This window comes from Podarcis filfolensis, assembly GCF_964270895.1.
Source record: "Podarcis filfolensis genome assembly, chromosome: 15".
Classification (NCBI taxonomy): Eukaryota; Metazoa; Chordata; class Lepidosauria; order Squamata; family Lacertidae; genus Podarcis; species Podarcis filfolensis.
The window spans coordinates 5254274-5266933 of NC_139618.1; the positions used below are offsets into that span (position 1 = coordinate 5254274).

The following is a 12660-nucleotide window of genomic DNA, read 5'->3' on the forward strand; positions in this document are numbered from 1 at the left end:
GGGTCCATCCATCCATCCCAGCTCACAAGCCATCAGAGACAGGATAGGAGCCTGAATCCTTGAAGTATGCTTATTTTTTACCACCATTCTTTATAGTGCTTTTTTTTCTAGAAAAAGAGGTGGCAGTACTCACCATGAAGTTGTTACTTTAAGTGCCACACTCTTGAACAACAACAAAAAGAGTACTGCGTACCCTTGAGTACCCCCTGAAGGAAGAAAAAAGCACTGATTCTACTTCGGATGTTCAGTCTGTGCATTCTGTTCCTTATGTAACCAAAATAATGGCACCTATGCACAAGAGCCTAGGATGTGTTGATCAGAAGGTCAGCGGTTCGAATCCCCGTGATAGGGTGAGCTCCCATTGCTCGGTCCCTGCTCCTGCCAACCTAGCAGTTCGAAAGCACGTCAAAGTGCAAGTAGATAAATAGGTACCGCTCCGGTGGGAAGGTAAACGGTGTTTCCATGCGCTGCTCTGGTTCGCCAGAAGTGGTTTAGTCATGCTGGCCACATGACCCAGAAGCTGTACGCCGGCTCCCTCGGCCAATAAAGTGAGATGAGCGCCGCAACCCAAGAGTCGGCCACGACTGGACCTAATGGTCAGGGGTCCCTTTACCTTTTATGCACAAGAGGGAGGTTATGGCTCCCCACTTGTGGAACACTCTCCTCAGTGACAGGAAGAGAAGGATGGTGTGCATCATCACTCCCTGCCTCCAAAAAAAGGGACCAAAAGTTTGCACTTGCTAATTTCAAAGCATAGATGCATATTTAGAAATATTACAGTAATTTAAAGTATAGTCATTATTTGTTGCATTTATATCCCACCTTTTTCTCCAAAGAGCTCAAGGTTGTCCCCCTACTCATTTAAATACCCACAACTAACCTGTGAGTTAGGTTACGCTGAGAGGCAGTGACTAGCCTAAGGTCACCAAGTGAGCTTCATAGCCAAGTGGCAATTTGAGCCCATGTCTCCCAGGTTAGAGTGTGATGTTCTAACCATTATAGCACACTTGCTCTCAGGTGAAATACAAATACAGTGCATCTCACCCTACTTGGGGTGGGGACAGCGACAAGACTGTGCCCAGGTGAACTCAGATTCATACAGGAATCTTCTCCCAGCCCTGGAACTGAACCTGGGGTTTTCTGTATGCAAAACAACTTTACCACTGAGCTACAGCCCTTCTCTTAATATGGCCCATAACCACATGCAATATTAAGATGTTCAGTTTGACTTTGACTTCAGCCACACCTACTTTTACACTTTGGTCATGTGCATTTCGGCAATTGGCCCTCCATAGAGTTTGACCTGGGCTCCTTGGATTAGAAAAGGTTAGCTACAACAGCTTTCAATTGTATCCCCAAAGACTGCCACCAGAGACACAGGATAGCTCACTCCACCTTGTAGTAGGGTCATCCCTGGCTAGAGATCCTATGCTAGAGTTTTTAAATATATATATTTTTATCTAAATCACACAAGGTGAGTTATTATTTTTCCTCTATAATGTACTGCTTTCAGGTGGGAAAAAAATAAGGCTTATGTTTTTCCTATTAGCACACAAGTGCTTTCCCCAGTCAGTTTGTAGCCAAACCAGATGCACAGTACCTTACTTTTTAATCTTGGAGAATCCTCAGGAGACAATGCAAAAGAAATCCATAACGTTCCATAAGCTGCAGGCTCAAACCTGATAAAACAACTTCATACCCTCTCTCCCCACCCTACATTTGCTACTGGAAATCTACAGCTACAGCTGAAAACAATGCCTTAAAAATACTAGCTATTTTCTCTTCAGTTAGCAACTCAATGCAGAGCTTCTTACAAGGAGCAGAATTCATTTTGGAATGCAGGTGTTGACCATCCAAAAGGGCAAAGGTGCATGCTAGGGATGAGGCAATCTGCCAATTTAGATTTCTCATTTATAAAAGCTTAAACTCAGCTTCTCCACATTTCCATATCAGTTTGCAATTATTTTTAATTTAAAATCCGCAATTAAAGTCACCAGTATTTTACTATTAATCGATCCTAATATACACATATTTGCATACGATTTCTGCAAACACATATTTTTGCAAAGCAGCTTCCCCTAATATACACATTTTTGTATGTCATTTTCACTAACATATGCCTTGTGAACATTACTTGGCTGGAGAATTGCATTGCAAAATTCAGACAATTACAAATTTCTCACGTTTTGGTTTGTGTGTTGCTTTGGAAAGCATGAACTAGGTGGGTTCCCCTTAAAATGCAAACTGAATCAAATTTTGCCCCCATCCCTTATCCAAACTCAGTGTCTGGAAGAGGGACTTCCGACCATGACACCAACCACAACTGGTTGGCACAGCTGTTTTTGGGATGTCATGAGAAGGCACCAAATGGATAGCTATCTAATATATTATTTCTGGATTTTTATTTTATTTTATTTTATTACTGTGGGGGCATGGGAAGAGGTTGCTTGTAGGCTTTTCTGCTTCAGGCACCAAAATATTTGGGCAGACTTTGGGTGTCTGGGTGGGTGTGGGTGTCCTTTTGCTGCTCTGCATCAGACACAAAAATATCTCAGGCCTTCTTTACCACACTCTTTCTGTGCTGCAGTATAGGAAAAGCTTTAGGTGCATTAAAGCATACATAAATACAGCCATCAACTGGCTCAAAGTAAGCCAGTGAACTTCATAGCTGAGCGGAGATTTGGACCCAAGTCTTCCCGGTTCTAGTCCAAAAACCTTAACCAATACATTGTCACATAAGAACATAAAACAAGCCTGCTGGATCAGGTCACTGGCCCATGTGGTCCAGAATCCTGTCCACCCTGATGCCTATGGGAAGCCTGCAAGATGGACATGGGAGCAGTAGCACTCTGCCCACCTGAAGTTCCCCGCAACTGATATCCAGGAGCACGATAGCTCTGACATTGGAGGTAGAACATAACATAGCCATTGTGGCTAGTAGCTGTTCATAGCCTCATCCTCCATGAATCTGTCTAATCCTCTTTTAAAGCCATGTTGGTGGCCAACACTGCCTCTTGTGGGTGCAAGTTCCATAATTTAAGTGCATGTCCTAGCTACCATCTCCCAGCATGAGGTTACAGAAGTATTGGTTGCCCACAGCCGGGGCAAAGCAAGTGTGAGTGTGTGTGTGTGTGTGTGTGTGTGTGTGTGTGTGTGTGTGTGTGTGTTACAGCATAAAAACTACTTCAGTACACAAGCTTGCATATGATAAGTAGTTTTTACTCTGGGGGGAAAGGTCTGCAAGGTGAAATATTGGCAGCAGCCACAAAGGGCACTTACATTTATCTGGGCTATGGAGTCATCTATGGGAGTGTCTTCCACCATTTTCATCCTTCCAGTGGTAGAGCAGCTAAATTAGTAAGAAAAATAGGATTATTATTATTTTTTAAATGTGGATATCTTTTTATCAGTTAAATTTCTATTTAATTTTATTAATTTAAAATCCTCCCAAAGGAACCCAAGGCAGCAAACAAAGCAGTAAAGTAATACAATTAAAAATAAAACAAAAACACCATTAAGAACATCTCAAGCCAAACAAGACCATTTTAAAATAGTCACCCACCCCCACCAGCTAATAATTTAAAAGTAGCCAGACACAGTTGGCAACATGCTCTTGTCAACCCTGGCCTCCATTTAAATTGTATCTGCTCTCATCTCTTTCCAGAGTATGTACTCACCTTAGTTACTTAACTCAGCCCCTCAGAGCCAGTGAGGTTCTCTCCTTTCTATCACTTAAGTACTTTTGATGCTAAGAGCCACCCATCTGTTGACATTTTGCATCTTCTGCAATTACGCACACCTGCCTCACTTCATCTGGTAGGGGCCTTGTGCACCTTCAGGCCATACCTTAAGGCAGGAATCTTTTTCAGCCTGGACAAGCTTTTTCCCAGAGGCAACTGCAGGTGAATGTGGATTTTGACTTTTTAAGGAAGGCTAGATCCTTCACACATCCTTTTCTACCCTCCATCCATGCAAGCAGGGAGCGTTCAAGGTCACATTCCAGCCAGGCAAAAACAATCAAGGAGGGTGAGGCATATGGCTGGGGTGATGTGCGGTCTAAGGAAGAGTCCCAAAGGCCACATTTCAGGCCTGTGGTCCTGCCTTAAGGACAGAGCAACACCTCCACCTGTAAAATGGCTTCAGGTCGCCTGTGCTGCTGTTAAGCAGGACTGGGCTTGTTATAAAGTGGCAGCAAATTGTTAACTGCTGAATTAAAAGTTCTATTTCTTATTATTGCCAGGGAAGGAGGAGAGGTCCTTATTGGACTTTCTGCCTCAGGTGCAAAATTACCTCACCAGCCTGGGCACTAGGCCTCTTAACCAACGGCGTGTGCTGTGTTTGCTTTACTGCCTCAGGCAGCAAAATGTATTGGGATTGGCTGTGACTGGTTTCATAGTCCCTCTTTTTTTTACTCTTTCCCTTGGAGACACTGGAAATTGCAGTTCACTGAGCAGAAATAAGGACACTTGAAGGAAATTTGTTAGACCCTCAGAAACTACAGTGTTTTGAGTAGGCCCTAAGCCAGGCTTCTTCAAACTCGGCCCTCCAGATGTTTTTGGCCTACAACTCCCATGATTCCTAGCTAGCAGGACCAGTGGTCAGGGATGATGGGAATTGTAGTCTCAAAAATATCTGGTGGGCTGAGTTTGAGGAAACCTGCCCTAGGCCAAGGGTAACCAATGATGTGCCTTTTGGATGTTGCGGACTACAACTCCCATAATTCCTTACCATTGGCCATGCTGGCTAAGGATGATAGGAGTTGGCCTCATCCGCACCATACATTTAAATCAGTATCATACCGCTTTGGCTTCCCCCAAAGAATCCTGGGAAGTGTAGTTTGTTAAAGGTGGGGAACCAGCTCCCCACCAAATGTTTCTGGACTATTGCTGCCATAATCTCCAACCATTAGCCATCCTAGTCGGGGCTGATGGGAGTTGTAGTCCTGAAACATTGAGAATACTACTGGTTCTCCATCCCTTGTATAACAATTTTATGACAATGTACAGTTTTTTATTTGTTAATCTGAGGTAACTTCCTCCCAAGCGCTGGGGCTAGCACACATAGGGACTATCCCATTTTATCCTCACAATGACCCTGTGAGGTAGAATAATAAAATTGTAGATTTGGAAGGGACTGAGGGTCATCTAGTCCAACCCCCTGCAATGCAGGAATCTCAACTAAAACATCCATGACAGATGGCCATCCAACTTCTGCTTAAAAACATCCAATGAATGAAAGTCCACCACCTCCTGAAGGAGGTTAGGTAAGACATATATTGGCTGGCCTGAGGTCATCCGCTGAGTTTCACAGAGATTTGAACCCAGGTTCCCCAAGGCCCAATACTCTAGGCGTTTTACCAGGCTGGCTCTTTTCTTTGGCCCTGAACATATTAGTGTTCAATGGCCAAGTATCTGATCCATCGTAGCTGCCACTTAACAGGGAGATATTTATAGAGCTGTGTTTCAGGACTTGAAATGGGAACACGTCATGCACAATGCATATGGAATAAATTTAACCAAAATCAAATTTTGATTAAATGTAATAAATATGATGGATTTGACTATGGATGCCCTTTTAGACGGCCTGTTCAAGAGGGTGGGGTGGGGGTATTTGAAGAAAGGTTGTCGTGTTGATCCAAAAACATACGTTTTGATTATCGCAGTAAATTCCAATTTCAGAGAATCCTGCAGGCAACTGGATTAATATTTTTGTACATGTCTTCAAAAGTTTCAGGGAGTGTGGGGGGTGGGGGTGGGGAGTTAACCCCTTAGCAACATTTAAGTGGCAACCTCAAGCACACTTAGTTAGAATTAAGTCCCATTGAACACCATGGGACTTGCTTCCAAGTAAATTTATTTATTTATTTACAGTAAGGCCAGAGTACCTCAGCCCTTGGGCCAAATGCAGCCCTCCAGGCCTCTGTATCTGCCCCCCAGGACTCTCCCCTAGGACATCTCCCTCGCCAGCCCTGCTCTATGCCTTCCTTGAGAGCTTTTGCCTGGCTGGAATGTGTCCTTGAATCGAAATAATGTGTGTGTTTGGTTTGTGAGCCTCGAATGCTGCATCTTGTACAAAAGCATGAGTTGTAAATTGCCTCCGGCCCTGCACACCATTGACATGTGGCCCCTGGAAGGTTTCCCACAAGGGAATGTGGCCCTTGGGCTAAAGAAAACATGTTACAAGATTTACAGAATGTGCATAGGATTAACTCAGAGCTTTCCAAACTGTGTGTCACAACACGTTAGTGTGTTGGCTGCAGTGTTTAATAGTAGTAGTCGTAGTGTGTAGGTGTGTTGTGCGAATGCTCCGTGCGCTCCTCCCAGGGCTGGAAAGGGGTTAGTTTCACCTCCGGTTTCCTAGTAAAACTGACTTGCGGGCCCAGGTGGCCCACAAGTCTTGCTTGTGGTCTTCCCATCAACTGGTATTTTGCAAGAACAGGATGAACCAGATTGGCCTTTAACATAATTCTTCAGGACTCCTCTTATGTTCATTGTTTGGCTTCTCTATATGCTCACCCAAACATGTCCCCCCAAGATATATATATATATATATATATATATATATATATATATATATATATTTCTCATAATGGTTTCCAGATCATTCTCCACCACATGGTAGCCAATGAGAAAAATAATATTTTTAAAAACATTGGCCATAAACCAAAGAAGAAGAAGAAAGAATTTATGTACCCAGTATATGGTGTACTTTAACATGGTTGCCTGTTGGTATATTTTATAAGACATTTCAGAGTTTGCCAGGTATACATGTTCATTTCACAGTACTCCCTGGTGGAATTTCATTCCCACCCACCACTCCCAAACCAATTTCCAACAGTGTAGGTATCTGATTTAAAACGATGCCATAAAATGTTGTTCAAATATTTAGATGTAAAGGATATAGCTATTATTTTAAAACTTATTTCAATCATACAGATTTCAGGCTGCTTCACGTTTAAAATCAAAACAAGACCAAAATAAAATCACAGTGACTTCCTCACTTGAAACAAAAAACCAAGCGTTGATGGAGGGTGAGCGAGTGGTCACTGGTGCTAAGAGGAGCTTTTTCGTGGATAGGTATAGCAGCCATGAGAATTTACTTCTGCAATCACCAGGAGGTTTTTAATCATGTGGAGATTCATTCACAGATGCCTCGTGTGAAATGATCCTAAGTTCCAAGTCTTGCTTACTGTTCCCTATATGGAAGGTGCTTGTAGCAGCTAGAAGAATGGGTGGCGCTACAGTCACTCAGAGGCTTCTGACCATGCAGATCCCTACATCCCCTCCAAATTGCACATGGAGCTACTTTATAGATTCAGCAGCGTTAAATGACAAACCTTTTCCTGGACTGTGCCATTCCAGGATGCAGGTGGAATGTAGTATCGTGTCTGAATGTTCCCCCATGGGGAGCACAAAATAACTCTCTTTACGTAGCAAAATCCTATGTGAAGAAGCTGAGGTTGTATGCATCCTTTCATTTTACATGCTAGTTTTCTATCTAGATTTCTCTCCTCACCCCTGCCCCCAAGATGAGTGTCCCAACATGCAAGCCTGAAGCGGTTTGACCAGATAAAAACAGTAGTAGCAGCAGCAATTGTCTAGCTATAAACCAAAACAAAGATAAAAGGTATTCAGAACTGATCCACAAATCTGTTACTTAATTTCCTAGCTGCCAACGCATAAAGAGAAACATGTAAGCTGGCATAGTTTTCCTTGCCTAACTGTAAAAAAAACATACAAGCAAATTTACTTGGTATAACAAAATTCTTCCTGTGGCTAAACTCAGAAAGATGTTCTTCACAGAGATCTTTCTATAGAGGACAGCCGGGTGTGTTGTGAACATCTCTGCATATACTCATTTTACAAAATGGACAGAAACACTCTTCCAAGGGTACCTTTTTATAGTGGCCTTTCCAGAAAGGCAGAGGGCATAGCAGTTCTGTAAGAGCAATTCCATGTGGGCCCAAAGAAATTAACTCCATATTGTTAGCATCTGATGATGTGTGTTAATACATGGATACAGCCTAGAAAATCCTGAAGAGATCCTGCAGCTTGTTAAGTAAAAAAAAAGAGAGAGAGAAAAGTGGCTTATATTTTGGAAGAGATATCCAACAGACTAATTGGTATCTAATGATGGGGAAGAGAGGAGTTACTCTATTTAAAAGAAAGATAAAACTCAGGCAGTCAGATTGATCTCAGCAAGCAGTTCAGTAAGGACTGTTGCCCACAAATTGGAGTGTCTTTTAGTTCTGGGGCAACACACTTTATTAGACCTTATTAGGCTGAATTGCAGCAATCAGGAATTTAGCAGTGCATAGGTCTACTGGATCCTAAATAACATCACTTAATGCTGCAGCATATATACAGTGGTGGAACATGGGGATTGTGACCAGAGGTCTCTAATTCCATAACTGTACAGGTTGGCCAGAGGGGGTCTATTTAAATTACAGCCATCCTTTCTAAAATTGCATCTACAGATACACATGCTAGGAATGCAAATCTGTATCCTCTTTGGGGTTGTTGGTATTTGGGGGGGGTGATGCCTTTCCATTTTTTCACAATATGCATATGGTCGCCCCAGTCAGTCTATCAGTGCAGTCCTAGGTATGTTGACTCCTATGGTGGCCTGAGATGTTTGCTCTTAGATAAAGGTTGCAGCCTTGATTTAATAAATGCTTAAATGAACTTTAGGACGGGGGTGGAGAACATGTTTTTCTTCCAGCCAGAGGGCCACATTCCTTCACAGGCAACCTTTCAGGGGCCACTTGCCAAAGATGGGCAGGGCCAGAGGCAAAAGTGATATGACGTTTACCTTTCACAGTAGGCAATATCCCAACAGAGCAAAAGTCAGAGGTACATCTCTCTACATCCAGGCAAGCGAGAGGCGTTGCTACAACTGAAGGACACATGCCAGCCTGGCAAAGGCATTAGAGAAAGGCACAAAGCAGGAGCAGTGACCGGAGTGGCCTGGGATGAGTTCCAAGGGCCGGATGGAGAGGCCTGGAGGGCCACATTCATCCTCCAGGCCTGAGGTTCCTCACCTTTAGGAGAAAGGAGATCCTTGGGAACAAATGCATTTTCTCTCTACTACAGAATCGTAGCAGAGAATTTAAGATCATAAAAAAATCCTTAATCTTTTCAGCCTCATAGATATTTCATTTTGCTAAGAGTTTTCTTTCTACCTAGTTCTGACTGTATAAACACTGCAGAAGAATGTTTACAGAGATTATATACATTGTAAAGTGAGTTGAATTTATCAGAACGCGGTTTGTTGAAATAATTTGGTTTAATATAGAACCCACTTTAAAGCTGCTCAATAAGGGGTGGAGGGCCTTTTTAAAAAAAAATGTCTATTCTATTTTTTGACTATTATTATTATTGTTGTTATTAGTTATATACCGCCCCATACCCAGAGGTCTCAGGGCAGTTCACAGAAGAAAATCAAAATATAAAACTACAAAATACATAATCAAATTTAAAACAACCCAATAATACCCCCCAAAAAACACATTTTAAAAGGGCATAGGATGTCAATCAAATCAAATGGCTTCTTACGGACAAGGTTGCAGTCTATATCAATGAACCACATTGACAGAGGATGTCTACTGAGAAGACAAACCCAGGCTACTTCCAGACTGTCACTATTTTGTGGGTGGGATCCAGCTGCAAACCTAGAAATTCAGGTTGTGCAATTAAATCTTATTTAATTATTTTCCCTTTTCCACAACCCTTTTCCAATAGGATCTTTCCTTGTGACTTTCCAGTTTAGGAATGCTGATATATGCTGAAAGCACACAATCTTTTAAAGTCATTTTCCCCACCCTCCTCCTCCTCTTCCTCCTCCAGTTACCTGCCAAGACAGAACACAGCCCTGTTTCCCATAGAACAAGGGATGCTGTCATCAACACCTCCAGCTGCTGAAGATTCACAGCAGCCATGTGCACTGCCAAAGGTGTTAGTGATGGCACCCACTGCTTGGAGGAAGAGGGACACACAATCCAGAACACAGGTGCTGGCAGGAACTCTTCTTCCCACCACCACCACCCGACCAATAGTTCGACTTCAGAAAGAAACACTAGCAGATTTAGTTATCAGACAGTAGCAGTAACAACAGGCAACTGGGAGATGAGTCTCCCTCAACCTACTCCAAGATTTAGATGCTTTATCCACAATCTTCCCATTAGCTGGTGCCCCCGTCCAGTATTTGGACTTCAGAAAGAAATGTTGGCAGATTCAGTTATTTTGTGGATACACTGGAAGTTAACAGCCACAACAAGCAGCTGGGGAAATGAGGCTCTACCTCATCCAACCCATCTCCAGTTTCAAATACTTCATCCACCATCTTCCCACCAGCTGCTGGAAATAACAGTTCTTGTTCTTTTTCCTGAAGAATATCTGGGCTCCAGAAATAAACACTAGCAGATCTAATTATATCATGGATAGATCAGAAGACAACAGGCACCTGAGAAAATGAGGCTCCATCTCCCTCAATCCACTCCCACTTTTAGATCTTTCATTTGCTATCTTTCCCATCACATGCAACCTAATCTTTCAAAGTGGAGATGCCAGGGATTGACCTGGGGCCTTCTGCATGCAAAACACTGCCCTCTGCCTCATAATCCATTGTCCACCTCGCCAAGTAATGTCTACTCTGACTGAAGGAACATCTGCACACCACCCACTGTTCAGCCTGGACACCAAGTTCCAGCTCCGAGGACCTTCTGGTGGGTCCCTCATTTTGAGAAGTGTGGTTACAGGGGACCAGGCAGAAGGCCTTCTCAGTAATGATGCCCACCCTGTGGAAAGCCCTCCTGTCAGAAGTCAAGGAAATAAACAACTATCTGACTTTTAGAAGACATATGAAGGCAGCCCTGTATAGGGAAGCTTTTTAATGTTTGATGTTTTACTGTGGCTTTATAATTTATTGGAATCCGCCAAGAGTGGCTGGTGCAACCCAGTCAGATGGGCAGCATACATACACATTATTATTATTATTATTATTATTATTATTATTATTATTATTGCAGCTCTCCATGATCTCATAAGGAAAGGATTTTTACATCAACTGCATTCTGATTCTCTTACCTAGAAATGCTAAACACTTCTATGTTGTTGTGGTCCCAGGAGAAAACCATTTGTTGAAGAAGGTGTTGACTTCTTCCTCTTCCCCTTCTCCTTGGGACTGGTAGGACGATAGGCTAGGAGCCCAACAGTAGATGGCGCCAGAGATTATGACAGGTGAAGCCAATTATTTCTAGTTCTGTCCCCAGATTCCTTCCTCCTGAGTTCTACAAGGGCGACACTGAGACTAAGGAGGAGGTGCTGCCTCCCGGACTGGTCGTTAAGTAAGAAGACAGGCAGATGAAGGCTGGCTGAGGGCAGACTGCTTGGTGGGGCAGTGTGCAATTTCCCCTAACACACCACCATCCAATGCTGAGCTGTTTTAGCAGTGAGGTTCTCACCTCAGTGTTTTCCCCCCTATATGCTTTCTGAATCTGCTGATGCTTTTTACTTCTGCATTAAAAGTGGCATTTTGGAGGAACGGCAGTGAGTGAAGAGTGGATGGACATAGGAAGCTGCCTTAACACTGAGTCAGACCATTGGTCCATCTAGCTCAATATTATCTATACTAACTGGCAGCCAGATTTCAGACAGAGAGACTTTCCCCAGCCCTACCTGTTGACACCGTTAGGGATTGAACCTGGGACCTTCTACATGCAAAGCAGATGCTCCACCACTGAGCTACGACCCTTCACATGAAGGTCTGGAAGACAGAGAGCTCCCAGAGCTCAGGGTTTTGGCCTGAGACTGAGGATCTTGTGGACCACCTTTGACCATTCTGAGTGCAATAAAGGGGGGGGGAGCCAGACTAGCAGGAGATGAGTGAAAGGGTGAATACTGCTCCCCCCACTCACGCCTGCATAAGCTTCTTCTGTGATTCTCTGCCAGAAGAACTCAACTCTCTTGGGAAAGTAACATCCTCAAGTTCCTGCTATTCCACATCAGATCCTGCTGTTTACGTGGTGCTTTGGTCCATGAGAAGCAACAAGACAGCAGGAGGTTTTTCCACCTGAGATGCCAGAAGTGAGGTCTGTTTCTGGACTTTTCCTACCCCCTGCCTGCCTCAAAATATCCTCTTAACATCTGTTTCCTTGATTATTTGCATTTGTTTATCAAAATATTAGCACACGAGCTTTTCCCGTTCATAAACCCCTGAGGTGGCAAACAAACTGCTAATGAACAAATGCAAAATACTGAAACAGTAAGCATATCAGGAGCACAAACAGGCAAATAAATGTGACAATGAACGTTCATCCTGGTATGATTTCAGGTTTTCATACACCTTTCGGTTAGTCATCTGTTCATCCCACACATAATAAGTGGGATGCTGGATCAGGCCAGAGAGCAGCAAGAGACAGCGGGCAGAGCAATTTAAGGAAAGCGGGGAGTTTTAAGCAGCTACGGTTAATAGACACAGAGGTGAGAAGGTCACAGGTATAGTGAGAAATAAGGGCCAAAGAGTAGGGGGCTGTGCATCAGAGCCTTAAAAGGGCAGGGTACCCGTGTTGGGTCTGGAAAAAGGGGTGCATGCTTGTAAACGTTACCTTGACCAGCGGCATTCCCAGAAATCCTGCAGATAATTTGGTTGGAAACGCTGGCC

General features: G+C 43.4%; 1 protein-coding gene across 9 annotated transcripts in view; it reads right to left on the reverse strand.

Moving 5' to 3' along the window:
• TBX4 (T-box transcription factor 4) overlaps positions 1 to 12660 on the reverse strand; it is a 121493-nt gene that overhangs the window by 97396 nt on the left and 11437 nt on the right. For 7 of the 9 annotated variants that reach the window (XM_083587715.1, XM_083587712.1, XM_083587713.1 and 4 more), the window contains one exon: positions 3280 to 3349. In XM_083587715.1, coding sequence (XP_083443841.1) covers positions 3280 to 3349 — 70 coding nt within the window. Of the gene's footprint in view, positions 1 to 3279; positions 3350 to 5646; positions 5666 to 12660 lie in introns of those variants that run through there. The other 2 variants (XM_083587717.1, XM_083587706.1) reach the window with 2 other exon arrangements.